The sequence below is a fragment of the Excalfactoria chinensis genome, chromosome 2 (genome assembly GCF_039878825.1).
Source record: "Excalfactoria chinensis isolate bCotChi1 chromosome 2, bCotChi1.hap2, whole genome shotgun sequence".
NCBI classification, from domain to species: domain Eukaryota; kingdom Metazoa; phylum Chordata; class Aves; order Galliformes; family Phasianidae; genus Excalfactoria; species Excalfactoria chinensis.
Window position 1 is genome coordinate 125803126 of NC_092826.1, and position 23256 is coordinate 125826381.

At 37.8% G+C, this 23256-nt stretch overlaps 1 protein-coding gene across 4 annotated transcripts in view; it reads right to left on the reverse strand.

Moving 5' to 3' along the window:
- The window catches only part of ARHGAP21 (Rho GTPase activating protein 21), a 103735-nt gene that overhangs the window by 25264 nt on the left and 55215 nt on the right, over positions 1–23256 (reverse strand). For 3 of the 4 annotated variants that reach the window (XM_072327768.1, XM_072327767.1, XM_072327766.1), the window contains 5 exons: positions 21711–21803; positions 17601–17679; positions 10788–10842; positions 3446–3475; positions 23–1970 (listed from right to left, as the gene is read on the reverse strand). In XM_072327768.1, the coding sequence (XP_072183869.1) occupies positions 23–1970; positions 3446–3475; positions 10788–10842; positions 17601–17679; positions 21711–21803 (2205 nt within the window). The remainder of the gene's footprint in view (positions 1–22; positions 1971–3445; positions 3476–10787; positions 10843–17600; positions 17680–21710; positions 21804–23256) is intronic. The other variant, XM_072327769.1, reaches the window with a different exon arrangement.

The window sequence follows — 23256 nt, forward strand, 5'->3', positions numbered from 1 at the left end:
ATACTGTAACAGTTCAACTCACCAATAAACGGAATAGAAGCCAAGGAATCACCAGGCGGGGTGGAACCTGATGCTTTCCTTTCTTCTATTCGCTTTATGTGGACTTCCCTCCGAGCATCATTAGGTAACCAACAGGTGGTGTCCGAGGCTGCCTCTTGGTCATTGACCGCAAGAATGTAGGACTGATGCCTCAAAGGCTGGGGAGTTTGGTGGCCAGAAGGCGATTTGTCCCGCATGACAACTGCATCTTTGTCATTTCCTTGAACATCTGTCTGCAGAATTTCAGGCTCATGGGCATTTTCTCTTTCAAAATCATGACTCTTTTTTCTGATGGAAACACCTGTGTTATCAGAGGTAGCTGAACTCTCACTTGTTTGTTGAACAAGTTTAGTAGAAGTTGGAGACAAAGAGGAGGGTTGCACGGTTTTGCCTGTTTCTGTTCTGTGATCTAGGGCACCTTCTCCTCGGATCTTTGACTGTTGGTTAAGCAGGCCGCTCTGATGCAAGTGATTTACAGTTCTTTGGTCTTTGCTGGCAACAGCATCCAAGCTCTGGTTAAGGGGAAACGACGGTTTTGCTGCATAGGAGGAGTTCTTCAAAGAGCTACTTTTAGAACTTCTGGCTGCTGTGAGAGATGACCTTTCTTGGGAAACAGCCGTAGGTTTTGAAATTCCCCCAGGAGTTTGCAACTCTCGAGAAGGCTGCAACATTCTTATATCTGGTGGGACCTTCTGAAAATGAGAACCAGGCAGAGAAGCTCTACTACCTACTCTCCTACTTTCTGAAATATAACCACTTGGAGCCATAGGAAAATTCTGACCTCTAAGGGACATATGAAACGCATGCTGTCTAGGTCTCTCATAAATACCTCGCCGATCATCTTGTTCAGAAAACCCTGTCCACTTATAAGTCTTTCTCCTATCTCCATTTGTGTCTGCTATCAGATTCTCAGAATGAAAATTTTCTACCATTTCACCCTGTTTGCTGAGATAATCCCATGACCGAGCCCTGTGATTCCTAGCACTAATTGAAGGTGACGTTAATGTATCTTGTGAAGCACTTCGTGGCCACTCTTTCATCAGCACAGGATCTTCAAGTCGTTCCTGGGATACACTTCGCTGCCGGATCTGTGCAGACTGTGGAACCCTGTCATGAGAGGTGCTCCTGCGTCGTACCTGTGAAGCAGTGCGACTTGGCACCACTTGACTATAGTCAGTTGTATTCTGAGAAGCTGCTCTTAAACTATCTAATCTTTCCTGTATCGTTCGGGAGCCATACATGTGCATGCGCCTGTTATCAACATATTCTTTGTAGGTTTTATAGTTCTTCCAGTCTATGTGCTGGTGTGAGGATGGAGAGCTGTAATGATTTGTAGAGACAGAGGGAGAGTCTGTGGCTTGAACAGAAGGTCTAGTGCTTGGGATTCCTTCCGGACATACTACATAATTTGAAGCCTTAATCACTGTTCCATTTGGATCACCTGGCCTTGTTAATGGTGTCTGTGGAAGTACAATGGCAGTGGATACTGAAGAAGATGGTGATGTGGTTCGTGCTTTTAGAGTGGTTTGATCTTTTAAGCCATATCTTATTTCCTCTGTCCTGTGTGACGGACCAGCATGATTATTTCTGCAAGACGGCAAATCTACAGCCTTCTCAGAAGGCACAATAACAGTCCTTACAGTTTCATTGCAAACACACACAGCTGTATTTGATTTTGCAATGTCTGTTGGTGACGGAGGCACTTGTATTTCCATTCTGTAAGCCCTCTCTGGCTGTGTCAATGCCCGTACTGGTCTGCTGACTTGCTGTTTCCCCAGTGAGAAATCAGAAGATAGCTTGTCACCAGCTTGTGCCACAACAGAAGTGGTAGATGTCAGGCGTGGATAACATATTGGTGGTGGTTCAGGTATGTTGTGGGCATTACCGCTGTAAGCTTCATTGCCTTTCAGGTAGGCATCTTGGGAATACGCCTGTGGACAGAAGATTCAATGAGTATTAAGTAGTAAAGGAGACAGAGAAGTCCACAAATATGACATTTCAAGAGATGGAACACAAGTTTGAAATCCACAGTACATGTAATTATAGACAAAACATCAGTTTAAAAAATTAAGAATAGCATTCCATCCCCTTAGTGAACACAAAACAGGGTAAACAAAATAATTAAAGACATCCCCTCCCCCAGCAATTCAATAGCTGAACTGGTGACCAATGCTAGGAGATAGCAAAGGCAGAGAGCACTGAGTCAGGTTTGCCAACGATCTATAAGCAGAAAACATATCATTTTTCTCAACCTTTGCTTTTTGCTTTCAATCATGATTCTACTACTATCCTTACCATTTGAGCTCCATATTGCTGGGGACCAGAATTTTACAGCAACTGACAGGTTAAAATGCTGCACAATAAATTCAGCTAGCACTAGAAAATTCTCAAGTCGTATCATGTATAAATAAGTCAATTCACTTAGTACATGTGAAAGTATGCACATACACACACACACACTCATCTCTCTAAGATGTCTTCTATGTAAAAGCTACTGTACCTAAACATAAAATGAATAAATTGAAGCACTAACAATTTTTGTTGAGAGCCAAACCCTACAAGTAATCTTACATTTTATGGGAGACAGCCAGTACATGGTATACAAATTTTACTGCAAAAACACGAATAATATGCATCATTTTAAACTTGGAGACACAAACTCTAGGAAAACCCACACAGTATTAGAATAAACTAAAATTTCAAATGTATTTCCTTAGTGCTTTTATTTTCATCTCTATGCTTTAGAGCCTGACTGCTGAAAAAAATTGGTTATATTGAACATAACATGTTTCAGTAGCCTCGCTTTTGAAAAGCAACATTTACCATTTTGAAATTAAAAACACATACAAAAAAAGTTAATGAGAAGCATACAGCATTTCTAATTGACAGCCCATTACTTAAAAACTTCAGCATGACTCCGTTCAGTTTAAACATAATGAAATAAAGAGCCAACAGCAGAGCCTGCCAATGCAGTTGAAGATTAAAATGATTTCTCGGGGCTTTCACACATTTAGGTGTGGTATCATATCACAGCATTTGCTCTCCAAATCATAACATGCTCAGATCCAGAATATCAATGAGTCCTGTTTTAATACTACAGATTACAAAAGTCTAAGGGCAGCCATAAAATTAATACAGAGCAAAGTACAGAGACGGGTGAGGCATTTAGAACAGTGGTGCAATAAATGTTACACGAAGCATTAGTGAAATATTAAAGCACACTGAAAGAAAATCAACCAAATAACAGGCACAAACCACAAATTAAGATATTAGCATTATCCAGAGAATCCAGCTCTATCTATCTCATTTCCAAAAAACTTGCCATCTCCTATTCTTGCTTCTCACAAATCACTTAACAAAAACATGCCTTACAGAAAATCAGAAATGGCTACTGTATGCTTCTTACCAGTGCTGTGACATCCTTTGTAAACTGCAGCTGGCAGAAAACAGGAAAACATAGTAAAAGCTGCTTACAGATGTAAAGACAGAATTATGTTTTCATATTGATGTTGGATACAGCAAGCTAAAAATACAACTACACCGATTTCACTGGAAGGTACCAACAGAGGTAAAGGGGCAGTAGAGCATAAAAAATAACTTCCTTCTGAGCGTGTCCATCTCAGGATTTTATCCGTTGCTTGCATTTATCTCCTACCCTTACAGAAAACAAAATACATTTGTGCTATTTTGCCTTGGTGCTTCCCTACAGCTGCCTGCAGAGAGCTCTGGTTCTAATAATCAAGACTTCCCTTCCACTACAGCAACATCACTGTCTCTCATTTCCCCTGGGCTTCTCCCATCCCTGCTTCCTGGTGACGAAACAACAGCTTTATTATGCATTTAAAACAGCACGCCCCTTCCTCACATACATCTCAACACAACCACAAGCTGTCAGCTGACTGCAGCTGCTTTCATGCCGTATGTCTGAAATTGGAGGAATGATGCTGCAGAAACACTCCGCTCATGTGATTTATTTTTCCTCCACTTGTAGTAGAAAAAAAATAAAAACTAAATCAAGCCAGATTACTTCTGCACGTGACACATTTAATGGATGGAAGGAAGATGCAAAGATAAATATTTCTAAATCTCTGAATAAAATGATTATTTAAGATTGTGACAGGCAGTAAGAAAAAAATGGAGAAGATGCCAAAGAAAAAGAAAGCAGATGGTAAGGAGGTCACTGGCACGCAAGATAAACAAAAACAACCTCCATCCAAATCAGAAAATAATGACTACGTTACAGAACGGATACAAGTTTAAAACGTGGGATAGGCATATTATGTCAAGTCAAAATACACTGACTTTATGCTTTTGTAAAACACGCCCACGACAGACAATGCTTCATTGACTCTGACAGCAGAAAAGGCTGAATTCCAAAGCTGCTGTGATCTGATCATAACTGAATACTACAATCAGTACAAAAATCAGTTCCTAGGTCCCTACAAAATCAATCACAGATATTAAAACTACTTCAGAAACAAACATTCATACAGGGACCAAAACAAGGCCAGAGAGATTTTCTCTGCCCTGCCCCCTCCCAATGAAGAGCAGGTTTTCATGACTGCAGATATATTTGAAAGACACTATCATTACGAGCAAAATATTCTGAAAAAGGAGAAGTATTCTTCTCCTTTTAATTTCATTCCACTCATTTCCCAAGAAATCATTAAAACAAATATAAACCTTCTTCCAAGAAAGATAAATTATATTAAGTGCTGTGATATTGCTGTAAAAGGAATATTTAAGCTCTGTTTCATAATCCTGATTACAGTCCAGCAGAGACCTAGCACAACTTCCACAGAAATACATGCATCAGAACTGATGTCTGTTCAAACAACGCCACACTGATGCGTTATCAACCTTCTGATTACAAAACATAGTAACTGCTTCAACCAAAAGGCGACAGTTAATTTTTTACTTATTAACTGAGTAAAAATGTGAAGCACACCAATATACTTCTTCGTAGTCATACAGTACTTAGTGTATTTTGCTACGATATGTACAGCACAGTTTGCATATCACCATCTCGTCTTAGTTTTTCTAGTGATATGAACTCAATCTGAGATTTCAACAGAAAATTTACCGATAAGCCCTTACAATGTAAATCAAATCTAAGCCTTTAAAAAGTCTTTTAAAAACAAAGCAAAAGTAAAAGCAAAACAGTCTTCCAGCTTCAAACGAAATATAAACTCCAGGTGATAACCTGCCAATTCAAACACCTGCCATGCTCCTTAATTCCTATGGGAGCCAAGTACTCAGCAGTTCATTGGAAGTTCCACCATGATGCAAAAATCAGTCTTCACATTGTTATTATTAAGTTCTTTCCCATCTTATTGAAAAGAAGAAAAAAAATAAAAGCCCCACCAAAAGCCAACACATGACATCATGGACAGCTTACCATACAACAATTCAGTGGAATATTAGTATCTCGGATGGATAATGTTTCATTTCTGGAATATAACTACTGCTTTTTAAGAACTCAGCATGCTTCCAGTTACTGGGGGCAATCTCTCTCCCACCTCACAATCTGCCTTTGTTTGCACCAAACCTGCAAACTCCCAAGAGTAAGGGTGAATTTCTTACTGTGAATTTGGGTAAGCACATTTCGATTTTAACTGATGAGGTGACATAGTTATGCCTTATGATAAATAAGAATATAAATATGAAATAAATTGTTTTAAGCAAATAAGACATTCTACACAACACTTCATTAACGCCCCGAAATTCACATGGATTTACTGGTATTCATTATTTCCCAATTGAGCCTATGTACACATCTATAAACATGAGTAAGTTACACTAAAAATAACTTTCCAAGTGGACAGCTTTAAATCACATGACAGATCCTGTTCAAGATGTAAGTTTTGAAGAGTGGTATCTTAAAATGCACCTAGCACCTTAAAATTCAGTGACTTTGTATGCTATGTTCTTCTTTATTTAAACAAGGAGTAATCAGCAAACAAGTAAATTCCAACGTGAATTGGCCTGGCCCCCAAACCCCACAGACCCCCAGCACAAATCTACTGACAGCAGTCAGTACTAAGGCTGACCCAACAGCAGGCTCAACAACTTCAAATCTCTCTATAGACTGCATTTACACCAGACCTTTGCATCATACACAAAGCTTCTGAATGACTGAAGAGTGCCATCATTTGAACACTTCTTGTTGTGTTTTTCAAGTATTAAATCTGTTAACAGCAACAATCGATTAAATACATTATGAAAATGAACTATTATGGTTCACCAAAATGTGGCGTCTACCTGAAATCTGCGGTACTGACACATACAAGATTCCCCATTTCTCTCAAAAAAAAGTTTAAAAACGCTCTACAAATTTTATGTAGGCAGATCTAACTTGCAATACAGATTATATTATAACCTTCTCTTCCTCTTTTTGGGCACAAAATGGTTACATGCAAGTTTCCCTTCAATAAAACCACAAATGGAGAGAGATGAAAGATTGCTGTTCAAAATATGTTTGATAACCACAGGCTGACATTACTGTGGGCCTTCTGGCAACAAGCAGGTATCACAGTCTATTCTTAAGCTCTCAATTCAGGCACCGTTGTCCGGTATGCACTTTTTTTTCCTTTAAAAGTAAAGGCTACCAGCAGATCTACCAGCATTTCAACTGACACTGTTTAGCATGCATACAAAAAGCACATTTTGTAGCTTTATTACATAAAATGGAACTGTCCAAAAAGCCATGCTTTTAAACAAAAAAAAAAATAACATTACATAACTGAGCTTCAGTCCTAATTAATTTTATTCTTTCAGAAAAAATTAGGAATTTTTGCTCTGAAATCTACAAAACCGAACAAACTACCCCTTGTTATGGCCTCTGACCATCATTTTTTTCTTTTTGCCTCCTCATTACTTTTTGATAAGGCAGATCTGCTTCCAACCATTCTCTTTTCCCTCCCTTTATATCATACCTGCAGTTTTTGTATTTCCATCTAATTTGTGCACTCCTGTATTTCCAGCCAGCCCTTGTTTAGCCTACAAAAATCACTTGTTCCTACTTCTCGCTTCTCTTTCAGCATCCTCATCCACCTGAGTCACCCATGTACACTTACCTTACCTTAAAACCTCATATAAACAAACAGAATTTACAATTCATAAAAACAAACAGGATGACGCAATGTGAACCTTGAACAGTGTGGCTAAAACTCTAGTGCTCTTAATTCTCTTTCCTTCAGCTTTTTTTCTCCATTCCAAAGTAGCCTGAAACACTACAGGCACAGCTCTGGTAGATTGTCTTCTTCACTCAGGTTGCAAAAATGAATCTGACTAACTTAACTGTAAAATCAGACATCTGTGCTGAAACCCTGAAACTTTCCCAGCCAAAAAGTGAAGCCATGAGGAAAATTTTTAATATATAAATACTTTTGTTTGTTTAATCTACCACTCAACACTGAGCTACTACCAACACTCTCCAATACAGCCATTGCTTTGTCTAGCTGTGTCTCAAACACTTTCACAGATGGAGATACCATCTGCAATGATTCCAGTGCTATACTACCCTTTCAGTGAAAGAAAAAATATATATATTTTATATTTTACCCTTTCTGATGTCTAATTTGAACCTCCTAAGCTGTTATTGAGAAAACCATATCTCCACGATCTTGGTAACTACCCTGAATAACCGTGGGTTGCTGATAGATCACCCTTTAGCCACCTCTTTACAATGCTAAATCCCAGCTCCTGATCCCCTCTTCATGAGCTGCACGTTGCAGGATCTTGACTACCTCAGTAGCTCTTTTCTGCACTTTTCCAGTTCTTTCTCATCCTCCTCAAACTAGTCACAGAATTCCAGGAATAGCCTCTTCAGCATTTCAGGTGGTGGAAGGTAACAACTTCCTTCATCTGCAATCTGCTGGATGTGATGCCCCTAACGCAGCCCAGAGTGTCATCTGCTTTACTCACTTGCACACTGCTGACTCACTGACCCAGGTGTCCACTGTCATCTCTGGCTCATTTTCTTTTACTCAGCCAGTTGCTTCCCAATCTGCATTAACACATGAGGCTATTATGCATGTCAAGCAAAGTTTATATTTTCTTCACTTATTGTCAGGAGGCATCTGTTGGTTTAATTCTCAAGAATACTGAAGTCCATCTGCACTAAAACTTTGTCATCTGTCCTTTCACCTACTCATCTGCGTCGTTTGCTTCAGAATATAAGCAGTCAATTCAGATTGCAAATTTTATACTTTAATAACAGCTTATATAATCAAAATATATATGAGATAGTTCAAAGTTTATAAAAAGATAACCGTAAGTAAACTAATCTCAATTTTGGGAAGAAGCATGAAGAAAAAAGTTCTTCTCCAGACTAAGGCTTGCCATGAACAGAGATGCTTTTAAACATTCTTTCCCCAAATCCCCAGAATGTCATTTCCAAGATCAGTCAACAAAAGCATGAACATGACTTTGACAGTGACTTCACTAAGGACACAATTTCACATATTATTCCCCTCTAAGTAAGAAGTGCACGTATGTCGCAGCAGGCAAAGAAATGTGGACTGGAACACTCCTCTGCTTCTACTAACGAATGGATCTGTAACACTGTTCTCAGGAAATTCAACAGAATTCATAGACAACGTTTCTGAGGACTAAACTTGAGGTTTATCTTTATCTAACATTTATAAGAGCAAGCAACTGTACTCATGTTCCTAACCAGTCATTACCACACCAAGTAGACTGTGAAATTATACAACAATACACAGCCAGCATCATTCTTGAAAATAATGGAACTATTTTCTCCTAATTGTGCAGATAAACCTTTCTTTAGCTGCTACCTTATTTATGAGTGCAGAAAACCTGCATTTATGTCAACAGTTTACATAATACCATATGAAGATATTTAGTGAAGTTTGACACATGCCAAAAAATCCCTAACAAAACATTAACAAAACAATGATAATAACTTAATGTTGCCATTAAATTTCTGCTGCAAGTGTGTTTTGAGTACTGTATTAATAATGACACTGTACTTTGCAGTTTAACATTCATCTTGAACTTCTCAGCTTTGAGCCAAGTTATTTACCAAATCTTATCATTAGAACAGCTAGATCCTAACATCTGAAGGCAGAAGATTATCAATTGCCATGCTCAGAGGAATCATTTGCATTTTCTATTTGACTGAAGTTACAGCAGCGGACCATGTCTCAAAAGGATGCTAACTGTTATTTTAAGTGTTACTATTTCTCTCTGTGATGTTCTACAAGGGAGAGAAACCTCAGGACAGATGAATGACTTCTGTCGTATAATGCCATTTGTTTCCATTATTTGCTTTTCCAGGTGTTGCAACTCTGCAATCAAAGACTAACAGCTAACAAACTGCAGCTATCTGCAACCTTTTGTTTCTGATAGGCCTGAGTACACTCAATGGTCAGTCTTGCAGAATACAAAAAACATCTGTCTCTTCATAGTTTTCCACTAGCAGATGATACGTAGAACCAACAGTCCACAAGACAGGCCTGTTTTTATCCAAAGAATGCATCACAGCAAAAAGGAGGAGAAATTCCTTCATGTCGCATCACAATCATCTATCAACCCAACATAAGAGCAGACCAAAAGCAATCATAAGGAACTCATACAAGCCGTATGACCAGGTGATGTACTTGGTGGATGAGGGGGAAGGCTGTTGATGCAGCATACCTAGACTTGAGCAAAGCCTTTGACATTGTCTCCCACTATTTTCATATTTCTACACAGCCACAGTTTGTAAAAGCTCTCCCTACTCCCCAGCTTATTCACACTATTAAAACTCATTCCACAGTCCCAACGTTTCCTGTAATAATGACTATTTCTTTGTGAAATATCCTCAAAATATTACGTCCATTCAAATAGATTTAGCCTGTTGACCTATTCATCCCTTAATGCTGGAAAATACAGCTAATAAAATCCACAGCTCCTTCTTAGCAGTTATTTAAAATCAAGTCTTACCACTACTGTGTAGACTAGAAAACAGTTTTCTGACTACTAACCAGGAAATCGACCTCGTTTACTGTCACCACCCTTTTCTCTATTTCCAATTATAAAATAAACTCAATGCCAATATGTTGGGTGTTCCTCCAATTACTCAGAATACACACTTACATACAGTATTCCATTTCCAGCTCTTTTGAACTTAGAGACACTACGTGGGAGCTGAATCACCACGCCAATATGCAGGATGTCACTTTAAATTTGAAACACAGGTTCACCAGCGTAACAAAATATTCACACCAGTTACAGTGTTAAAAATTGGCAATCACCTTCAGGGCATTCATCACATTGTTTTTTGTTTTTAAACATGAATCTACTAAGAATTAGCGAGTTATTAATAAAAACTAATTTTAACTCCATGTGATAACGTATTAATTCAAATTCAGTAATGATTCTCAGTTTCCTTACAATTAGAAATGCTAGTTACAGGAACTGACCCAATTCATAAATTCTCACATAAGGAACTGAAGAAAAAAAAAATACATTGAAGACAAATAAAAATATAAACATTTTAAGATTATCTTCTCTTCTAAACAAGACAGTAGAAATATCATTTGAAGCAGGCAATCTCCCATAGATTTGGATTCCTGCGAAATTTCAGAGGTGGCACAGAAAGAGGAGAACCTCTAATTACTAAAAAATGTGTTAACATTTAAATTACTTGCTAGTATATCAGAGTTCAAAGACCTCAAAATCAAAAGCAAAACTTTATTTTCCCTTAGCCAGCATATATCTGAATGTAAGCCTTGTAAACTTACCAATTGGAGGATGTCTTCATCTTTTGGCATAACACTAAGTTCCAACATGCTGTCACTGAAACAAGAAAAAACAAAAACATCACACATCAACTTTTGGAAAATCTTTTCAATTCATATTACAAAGATGATCCATTAACATCTGTCAGAGTCCCAGCAAATAACAGAACAGAAATCTGCCTGAAGAGTGCATCTGCATTCTCTCTAAAACCAGTATGTTACGCCAGTACTCTTCATGAGTTTTGTTTCATTACTCATAGTCCTGATATGCATTAGCTGATTGGAGCTTCTCAGACAAAATAAGGTAACACATCTTCGGGAACAAGTAAAACTTGCCTTTTGCTGGGGAAATATCATAATGAAATTACATCAAATGTCAGGCAATAGTGAGACAAGCACCAACTTGTACTGTTCTGTTCACACCACACCCTAGCAGAATCAACCTAAACATACTTAGTCAAATGACATCTGAAAAACAGGAGAAGAGCATACGGTTTTGTAAGTGCTGAGGTTGTTGGTATGAATTGCTGAAACCAAAAGCAGCACCTTACATGAAGAGAGAAATAAAGATCCCAGCACATGTACCATTCAATATACATAATTTAACTACAGGCAAAATCAGGGCCCTGAACATCAAATTAATTAATGGTTATCCAGAGTCAAATACTGCAAAGCAGCAAAATCTACACGTAGCACATATCAGAGCAAAGTCTTTTCATGAGCAAGAAAAATGAATACACTCACAACACTGGATAAAGAACAGCTGAATTCATTTTTATGTCATATGAGTTAATGTAACACTTTGTTCACACTGACTAAATGTGAACTAGAACAGGTCCAGAGAAGGGCTATGAGATGGACCAATTGGTACAGATTGTTTTAACTAGACTCAAACAGAAAGCAAGGATATTATATGTGATATCTAGTAACCTCGCATTCAGAAATCCCACAAAGTACCAAAAGAAAATGACCAAACTGGATAGATCAGACCAGGACTGAGCTTGTCTGTACTGAGCAGTGCAATTCATTGCTGAGAAAAGACAGCAGCAGCACAGAGACCAGCCACTAACTTCAGAACACACAAGACAGCCTATGATAGCACTGGAAAAGATCTCTATTTCTTATTCCTGCAGAACTGAAAGTCGTCATCTCAAAAATGTAACATGAGATTTATTATGCTTTCACACATGAAAAATGTTTTCATCTGCAGTTCCTTTTCCAGTTGTTACTGGCCACAGACACAAGGCTGCATTCCAAAATAGCAGAGGCAGGGTATTAGGTTTCACAATACTCTTAATCCATTATTCATCTCGAAAGAAGTGTTCTCCAAAAAGCACAAATTAATTCAGGTTTGAAACCAAAGATCATCAGTGAGAGATTTACACTTTTCCCTTTCAGATCTACGCACAGCTAAGAAAAGCAAATCTTCCAAAAATGTTTTTGGAGTTTTTCAGAATGCTGAATTTTAAGACAAATGAAAATACTGACCTGTATCTTCCATGTGCTTTTACAAAGTATTTCCCTTTTTGACTGAAGGCATAAAAAGCAAAACTATAAATGATTCTTTGCCAATAGCACCGTCAGGAGAGACTGTTGCATAAAGTATGGGTGTTAAACTATTTTCCAGCCGTAAAATTGAAATAATAATAGTAATTTTACATAGTAATAAGTAATAGAAGGAAATGCCCAAAGCTACTGTATCTAAGAAGTGTTCAAGTTCCATTCCTAAACGTGGATAGAACATACTTACATTTATTCTTAAAGCCTAACAAAGAACTTATTAATCAATGTTTATTTGCAAGATAAACTTTGGAAATTAATGGTATAATATACAGCATTGCTCAACTTCACATTTATTTATATAAATGAAATTCCCCCACTTACAATTCAACACAGAACAATTGTTTTATACAAATATGTTATCTCGTACAAAAAATCTATGTATTAAAAAAGGATTAAAAGTTTAACACTTGCTTTGGCAGCCATCTGAAAGAAGAAAGAGGTTCTATGTTTTATAGATTATTCAAACAACTGCTTAACCATTTCATTCCGGTTTGCCCACAGAACCTTCTGGAGACAATCTGGACCTTTCTACTCTATTTATTCTTCAGAGCACTCACTTTTTCAGTTCTAGCATCAGAAATAAGTATATTGAGCAACAGGTTTTAGTTATTGTACTATGACATGCATATACATAACGAATAAAACACGAATAAAAAACATGACACAAAGTAAGCTTCAGCTTACACTAAAATATTGGATACAGTATTATGAATTCTCAGGGACATCTATCATGCAAATGATTTTCATTACACCATTTCTGAGCAAAATTTAATCTTGGAGGAAACAAACTAAAGCACTATTGATGGGCTGTCATCACGGTAACTATTCATGTGTTCTTTTGCAGTAATGCAACAAATCCAACAGCTAAGCTGTGCATTTCTGAATAAACAGCATTTTCAAGATGGGTTTGCAAAAAGAAACCAGAACAAAAGTACCAACCAAGAAACAGCTGGCAATCAGAACGTGTTTTTTGGTTTGTTTTTAAAACAGAACCATAAATAATTTATGGGGTTTACATTAGTAATCTGCACATTGCGAAGCTGATTATATAAACAGATGAGAATAAATTCTTAATGAACCAACTAACTATCAAACGCTAAGACTAGGAAACTCAGAGTTCACAGTGATCTTCCAAATAATCTTCAAAGGAAATGATTCTTTCTAGAAACTCTTTTGAGGTGCGCCATTCATTATCCAGAGGAAGTAATCAGTGCACGCTTATCTTTATCATCTCCAACCAGAGGAAAACAGATCATGTCTTCCACAGCTTGAAAATAGAACTTTTCTAAGCATAACACAAAACATGCTTGAATTATAGTTTATCCATCAATTCCACTGAAATTTATAGAAAGCCACCATTTCAACATCAAAACACATTCATATGAATCCAGCACAGAATCATTTAAGTTGGAAAAGACCTTCAAGATCATCAAGTCCAGTTATCCCTATTCTCAACAAAATGGCTCACACAGTATTGTTGAGGTCCGCAGCCCCCGCTCAGTGAACAGTATCCATCAGGCACATCTTTGTCCTACCGATGACAATCTCAGGCTTCTCCAAGAAGACCTGCATTTCCTCTGCATTTACAAAACCTTTATAGCCAGCAGCTGTTAATATAAGACACACGGAAACATAGGCTCACCTTGATCAGATAACTGAAAACAAACATCTGGAAGATAGCATTGTGGAAGAACCAAAGCACACTCTGCTGTCTGGGCCTCCCAGCTCCCCAGTGCACCAGGGGCATGCTGGGGCTAGTTAAAGGTGAAGTTGAATTAAACAATATAAATATCACTGTCCCAAGGAAATGACTTGCAAGCCACAAAAATATGCCACACTGTATCCCCTTAAAACACTTCTGAGAGAAACAGCTCTTCGGTTACCAATCTACCAGTGCTGTTTGGGCAGGAGAACTGAAACAAAGGGCTAGTTATTTCCAAATTACTGCTATTTGTTTCCAAAACAAAACCAAAACACGGGTATTAAAATAGAGAAAAAAACTGAACTGCCAACATTATCCATCCTGACACATGAAGAAGCTGACTAAGTTCTGAAATCTGCAAAGTTCTCTGATGAGAACAAATATCTACAATTGAGCTACTTTCCAGAAATACAGTGAACTGTCATGGAGATAAAGTTGCAACAGCAATCTACCAGGAAGCCCAAGCTGATTTTCATCACTGAATAGTGAGTGGGGAGAGTTCTTCAGAGCTTGCAGAGGATAATATACATTGTACTCTTACATAAAGTGCTCTGAAGATGATGCATTTACAAAAGAGCAAGCATTTACAGTTGGCAATGCTTGAGAATGTAATTAAAAACATTAATTAAAAATACTGCAATTAAAATGTCTAGAAAATCATCACATAATACAGACTATGAATGAAACTGGTTTTAATCGTGAATAGAGATCCCAGCCAACAACTCAGTCTTTCAAAAGGCGCTTCAGGAAGTCTCCTGCACACAGCCTACTAAAGAAACTATGAAGTGATGCTAAGACACAAACTATAAAGTAAGCTAAGACACAAACCAGAGCTGTAACAATGAAATGGGTGATTTTAACAAGACTTTAAATATATTCAAAAGTGAACTTATGCAAGATCAACCAATTGAGGCCCATTAAATTCATTCTTTAGTCATATAAGAAGCTGTCATAATCAGCCATGACTGCCTGAAAGCTACGAGGAAGATGCACCTGACTAATTTTGGAGCCCGAGCTATTTTTATGGTATTTATCTGTTAATTGTGAGAGGTTCAGTTGAAGACTTCCCAATGGTTATATTTTCCATTAAAAACAAACAAACAAAAACAACAACAAAAAGACAAGACAAAAAGAAACAAACAAGAAAAACAACTTCACAAACAGACACAAACTTTGGCTACGACCTTATGATAGAATCAAAGAACAGTTTGGTTTGGAAGGGATGTTAAAGATCTTTTAAGTTCCGATCCACCTGCCAAGGGCACAGATACCTCTCACAACAGCAGGCTACCCAAAGCTCACACCAACCTGGCCACTGGAACAATTCCAAGGATGGGGCATCCACAGCTTCTCCGGGCAACCTGTCCCAATGCCTCACCATCCTCATGGTGAAGATTTCCTGCTTAATATCTAACATAAATCTACTCTCTTTTACTCTAAAGCCATTAACCCTTGTCCTATCATTGTACCCCCTGATAAAGTCTGTCTCTCCAGCTTTCCAGTAGGCCTTTTTATGTGCTGGAAAGGCCACACTGAGATCTCCCTTTTCTCCTTCAGTTTGAACAACCCTAGTTCCCTCAGTTTTTCTTCACAGGAGAGGTGCACTGGCCCTTCAAACATTCTCACGGCCTCCTCTGGACTTGCTCCAACAGGTCCCTGTACTCCTTACGCTGGGAGCCCCAGATCAAAATGCAGTATTGCAATGGGGGTCTTATAAGGGCAGAGTAGGGTGAAACAATCTCCTCCCTTGACTTTCTGTCGTGCTTCTTTTGACGTGACCCAGGATACAGCTTGCTTTCTGGGCTGCAAGCACACACATTGCTGGCTTGTGTTTTTTCATCCACCAACACTCCTCAGATCTCGTACTTGGCCTTGTTGAACCGTGTGGGAAGTCAAGGTCTCCCTGGATGATATCCCCTCCTCCAGCATGCCAACTGCACCACACAGCCTGGTGTCATCTGTAACTTGCTGAGCGTGTACTTGATCCCACTGTACGTTAAATGGTAACAGTCTCAAAGCATAAGCCAAGGGACACTGTTCACTGGTCTCCACCTCAGCATTCAGATGTTGACTGCAACACATTCAGTGCAACCATCCAGACAGTTCTTTATCCACCAAGTGATCCATTTGTTAGATTTGCGTCTTTCCATTTTGTAGACAAGGATGCTGTCTGGGACAGTATCACCTGCTTTGCACAAGTCCAGATAGATGACATAAGTTGCTCTTCCCTTATCCATTAACCTCCTCCTTGAAAGTCACCAAATAAACGATGTATGTGCATGCCTCAACTCAGGTAAACAAATACCTTCATTTCTTATTTAACAATAGTATCTTTATCTTCTCTGCACTTGTAGAAATCAGGAAGACAGATTCTGCAGCACGTTGTACCATTTCTAGGTGCAGTAAATAATCACTGATAGAACCATGTTCAGGTGTGTTTTGTTTTTCCCCAGTGTGCAGAGAATGCACTCTGGTGAGGGACAGTTCATTACTTACACTAATGGGTCTGAAGAAATCTTTATTCACAGGCAGATCCAGAGTTCACAATCTGCCTTCAACAGGTACATCATTCAAAGTAAACATTATGCCCTACATCTTAGATATAAACTACTGCACAATATTAATGTTTTTACAAAAACAAAATGAAGAAATGCTTCATGGTTAGTGTTATCACCTATTCTTTTTTAAATGTTATGAAGAAGACAGATTCCATCTTTCCAGCTCTTGCACAGAAAATACTAACGACAATGAACATTTCCATATACTTTCAGCTAGAGCTCTGCCATTTCAAAAACCTTTCTGTTCAAAAACCATTTCTTCTATTCTGTGTGAAATCTTGAATAAACTCTATACTAAATTAGGAATGTGAGGATCTTCTTTCTCCTAGTCCTATCTGTAAGCATAATTAGGTATTAATGCATGAAGAGGGATTGGGGTATGCAACATTTATTTGAAAAACATTTCTCCATGCTGATCACAATAGAAAAAAAGTGGAGACAGATTTTAGATAAGAAAGTGGTGTGTGGATTTGTGCACAGACATGATATAACAAGCCCCTGTGAGTTGCAAGAGCAATAAATACCGAAATTTCTCAACTTAGTGCAAGGTTTGTAACTTGTTGCAATAAAAAGGAGAGCTGAGACGCACTGCAGATGTTTTGCAGGTATGCACTAGCATATTTTTTCTCTTACCAGATACGCTGACATCTAGTTATCAGACCTCAGAAACAAAGCAGAGCTCCTGATTTTAATTTAAGCAGAAACATGTGAGTGTTAATGCAGCCCTTATAAGTCTATTTCAATTTTATACAACATTCCTCTAGAGCACTCAGTGTGATTTGCTTACAGGGGACAAGTATTGGCATAAATAGACTGGCACAATAGAGCATTCCCATTCTTAAACCTTTTTCAGTATTCAGAAAAGACAGGGAAACAAATACGGAATGTACACTATGGAAAATGATATGTTGACTTAGTCAGAAGCACTATAAGCAATGAATTCCTGCGTACAATAAAGAGCAAGTATGATACAAAAGAAGAGTAGAATCTTACCTGTTCTGTATTAAAGCAATGACTTGAGAATATGTTTTCCCAATAACACTTTCTCCATTGACTTTTATAATTCTGTCACCTGTAAAAACCAAAATTATACCTTAAATCAACTTGTCTAAACTTCCTTCACCTTCTTTCATTTTGCATTACTGTATGCCACAATAAACAACACAAAAAAAATTAAAGATGTGCAATAAAATTACTTGTAAACACATACAGGATACCAAGTTTCAAGACTTTTCATAGGACAAGTTCAGTTCTAAACTTCCCAGTCAGTCACCCAGAATATCATGGAAAGAAAACAAGAAGCAGGCATACGCTGTATCACAGGCTCACTTAAGCATCCAGTCTTCAAAATATGACACTGGAAACTGAATTATGCTTAATTCTTCAGAAGATCTTAAGTGTAAGTATTTCATTCCAAACAAAATTGAACATTAATTCAGAACACTCCCAGAGATAACCGTATGCTCCTCCTTTATTATCAGCAAATGCCATCATTTTGTACTTCTGAGAAAAACAAAAAACAGTTTGAAAGGTGCTCCAGGTTCCTACTTCATCAAAATAATCCAAGCTGTTTCCAAAACATTACCATCTCTTCAGTGCCTCTTGGACAATAGTGCAATAGGATACTTCTTATCCATGCAGACCAGGCTTTAGAACTACCATTACTTTTACCAGATTTCTCTTGTAGCACTTCCCTCATTAAGAACTTCAGTCTCATCATAATTGGCAAATATACGACTGAGAAGACATGAAAATCTTTGCCTTGTGAGCTATTTCAGCCCATTCTATTCCTTCAACAAAAGCAGTATAGATGTCATCTCCAATCAGAAGAACAGAAGTATCTTGAATTTACTAATGAGGAGAAAATGGCCCCAAAAAGGATTACAACCATTCACCTATTACCAATAGCTCCCACTAAACCATGTCCCTCAACACAACATCCAGTCGCTCCTTGAATACCCCCATGGTCGGTGACTCCACCACCTCCCTGGGCAGTCCATTGCACTGCCTGACCACCCTTTCTGCGAAGTAATATTTCCTAATGTCCAGCTTAAACTCCCCCACCATAGCTTGAAACCATTCCCTCTAGTCCTATCACTAACGACACTGCTTTATAGTACAGAGTATTTCAGGGTCCAAAACTACTGAATGTTCATATGTTTGGAGACACAAAGAGGAACTTGTTAGGGCAGACAGCAGCGTCACAACAGAACTGCATCTCCACATGAAGAACACAATGTTCACAACCACGTTGCAGTGTGCAAAAACACAGCAGCATACCATATCTGCAGCCAGTCTGGAAGACAGTGTGCTCAGGCTTCCTCCATTCTCCATACAGACAACTTGAGGAACCCAAGGATAGACAGAATACAGCCATGTCATAAATGCAGACCCATTTGTTCACTGTAAAACGAAAACCCTTTCTTCTTTGTTTTGACAGGGAGAAACGTGAGGTAACATCGAGCGAATGTGATTGTTAAGAACTTAAATAGGAAGACACCCTGCTGTAGTGTTTGTGCTTGATCTAGCAGCTGGCAATCTTGCCAGTGGTGGGGGGTTGGAACTAGATAAGCTTTGAGGTCCCTTCCAACCAAGTCCATTTTGTGAACAGTTAACAACTACCATCAGTCACATGGATTGCTAGGCACATGCAAAGTATGGTAAAACCTATACCTGTGTTGCACACATACAGTCACACTAAGTAATTAGGCTGAGAAGCTGCATGTTTTTCATTAAAACTTAGTTTTGAAATACTTGACATCACACTGAAGTAAATCCTTTCACAACGTTGTAGAGAAATGAAATGCTATGGTCATCTCTCTAAACTCTGTCCTTTCAGGTCATACGACAAGACTTCTGCAGAATACATCGGATTCTTCTCTGGAACTTAAAACTGGCTTACTGCCAGGTTGTTTTGGAACTTGCCCACAGACGTAGATCTTTTACTCAGTATTCCTGTAGAAAAATGCAATTAGGAATACTTTGCAAGTAGGCCATGTTATCTTACCTATTTTTGTGCAGTTTTTATTTTTCAAAGAAACACGGCACTGAAACAAGTCTACTGAAAACACACCAAATGCACCACAATATGAACCTGCCAAAAAACCCTCAAGTGGGACACGCTGCATAACTGGCTACTTGAAAGACTCAGTTGGAGCCAACTCTGAAGAACACAACTTTACTCAGTTTCAGGTTTGTGTCAAGAGGAAGGCTTGAGACTACATTGCAAAACAGAGCAGAAAAGCATGAAGGCTTTTACCTAAATAATATTTCTGTTATCAATTCAGTGGTCCATTGAATACTTTTGATGGAGGTATTTAATCATGTTACAATATCTCCTTATCCGAACACATTTTACTCCTTGATATTCCTGCCTAATATAAATCATAGCATGTAGACTAACACGTGGGAAGTGGGGATATATTTCAGCTGTCTTCATTTCAATAAACATTATCTAAAATATTTATGCTTGGAACACAACGATACATTCTTTTCAATGAAATGTGTCAGATGTTAGATATCTAAGTATCTGTTTAACTCCAGCCAAGATAACCTTACAAAAGTATTCAAAAATACAGAAAATGAGGTGTCTCGTGTTTAAGATACACCATTCCCTAAATTTATGAGAGACAATCAAGTTTTCTGCTGAGTAGCAGCCAAGTAAGCTCCTGAAATACAGCTTTCTGATTCTGGGTCATGAAGTTTGGGTTAGGACTGCTAGTATCACAAAGCAAAAGACCCTACAGTAATGATGGAAAACACGACTAACTAATACTAAATTTTTCTTTCTTCTTCTTTCCATTACTGTGACTATAATACGAAGCCAAAATACAAATACAATCCATTCTACAAAATAAATGTTTAGTGTCTGTCTCAGAAGTAAAGCAGTCTTCTCTGCTGTTCATTCTCTAAATGCTTTAAAATTTAATTTCAATACAAAGGTTGAAATATTTTGCTATATTTCAAGATATAGACATGGAGTAGTAGCATGACCTAATTAGATGTAATGACTATCAGCAGTGTTTCCAAAAAGAATATTCCAGTAGATTAAAAACACATCTTTGCATGTATTTTTTTGTTCCTCATTCCGGACTCCTAAGATCTTTTCTATGCCTAAAAATAAATAAATACATCTACAGATTTGATCTCTTTTAGTTTGGCAAACACTGAACAGAATAGAAATTAAAATGGCTCCTCTGCAAAATTCAACATATGCTGCATTTTATCAAGCCAAAACATTTCTTTATATAATAGCTTTAAAATAATGCCAACATAACCCTTCCCTCAATAACCACTTAAGGAGAAGTTAAAAAAGAAAAATATAGCACATGCTGTAAAGTAGCATTTAGAATTGCTTTTAAACTGCAGATCATCCTAAAATATTTTTTATTTCTTTAGGAAGAAATGTACAAAAATTACTCTAATACCGACAAATGCCAGCACACAATTGCCTTCAAAAGAAAATACAGACACTTCACTGCCTACACAAACATAATCCTTTCACAGGAATCACGTTTTGCCTTATAGAATAAAAATCTGTGTTCATGACAGAATCCATCTACTAAGCTTATATCATTTTAAGACTTTCCCTTCTAGCACAGCTTTTTTCCTACAACATTTAATAATGGAGTTATAGAGTACCTGGTCTTCAGAAAAAAAAAAACTCCTGCCTGATCCAGAGATTATAGATTAAACAACTGAACACAATTTAATAAGAGACAGATTTAGGTTATTACTTCATCTGAAGGAAGGACAGCAATTCAAAGGACAAAAACATGAATGTTTTATTGCTACCAATTGGTAATAAAGCACAAGATATAGGAGCCTACCATGCCATTTTATTTACCACATAATTTCTTGAAGCCTTAAAATAATGAACAAGAGTATTTAGACTTCTGTGACTTAATACATTTTATGTAGCACATCTTGAAAGTACACAGTAGTGCTTTTATGACAAAAATCTCTGGATGAAGATTTCAAAGAGAGGTTTTAAACTTCCTAATGAAAGAAGGTTTCATAGAATACAGAACTACATGTAGAAGCTTAAATCATATTTTACATCATGTATACAAACATCCTATCAGTGCTGTAGAAGAACAGTACCTGTGCATAGTCCAGCTTCAAAAGCAGGTCCACCTTCTTTAACTTGTTTAACAAATATGGTATCCATAGGCTCCAGTCTATTTCTTTGTTTTCCTGAGGGAATAAAGAATATTTCTTTAAAGCCTGTAATTATACTATATTATAACATTTTCACTTTAAAGAATTATTTTGAAATGTAATCCTGCCACGTTATTCATTACACTGAATACCATACCATACCAGCGAAGGGAAAGATGCAATTTAGTTATGGGATTCAGTGGGTCAGGTTTTTGGTTGCACTTCATAATCTTGAATGTCTTTTCCAACCTAGATGATGCTATGATTGCAATGAGTGCTCAAGACAGCATTTCTCCTGGCTATACTTAGACCTTTTAGGTGCTGGAAGTGGGAAAACATGCATACAAACTTGTGAATGTGTTCTGATAAATGTAGATTTTTCCAAGTTCATTTCACCACGTCTTTGCAATTTCATTATGATGTTAATTCCTACAATGCTCAGTATTACTCTTTCCTCTTCTGGATTCCTATCTAGATATTAAGCTAGAGTAAGATTTAGTAAACTTAGAAATAAAATCTTGTTCACTTCCCCTGGAAGTGAGAATCATAAAATTAATTTATAGTCCCTAAGGAACTCTAACAGTGACTCTCAGACTGTATTTTTCAAACGTTCCAAGGCTAAGTCTAAAGTTTTCCTGAAGGTTTACCAAGATTCAAAAAAAGCAACATTTACTTCTAAGTAAATTATGTCTGCACATGAACTATGCTTATACACAATATGAACCTTAAAGTTGACTCACAGTAATAAGAAACCATCTATCTTCCCACATTCTCAGCGCACCCTTCTTTCTTGGCTTTCAGAAATACAGACACCTTTTGCTTTTTACAGCAACTTGAAACTTTCCTTCTAGCCTGCCAGAAGAATGTTGTAGAACAAATGAAGTTCAGCATAGAGTATTACCAGCCTATCCTGGCACCTCTATCCTACATGGTAGGGAACACAAGTGTTAATAGAACCAATGAGGGAGCCTCAAAGATTCTTCAAAACTTGACTGTGACAGAGCTAGCTGTAAGTATCTTGGGTCCTTCCCTGTTCCTATCACCAAGCACCCTGTTGGGGAACATCACCATTTAGAGGCTACACAATGAGTCAGGCAAGAGAAAAGGCATGACTGAAAGTAAGCAGAGTCTGGGTGGATCCCATTCGAGTGTGCCAGAAAACCCTGGCACAAGGTAGAGAGTGTGGTGCAAACTGCAGAAAAAATTAGGAAGAGCAGTAGAGAATAAGGGGATTACATAAAATTAGCACTGCCAATAAAAAGAAATAATCTTTTTTTATTTTTTATTCATTTATCCAGTGATGAATGGTTGACTCAGACCTGAAAGTGTTGAAGGGCCAGGCTGGACAGGGCCCTGGGCAGACAGATAAGAGGGGGCAACCTTGTCATGGCTGGGTGGTTGGAAGGTTGGAAACTGTCTCTAAGGTTCTTTCCAACCTATGGCTCTACAAAACTACACTTCTTTTGGAAGTACTGACAATACAGCTTAA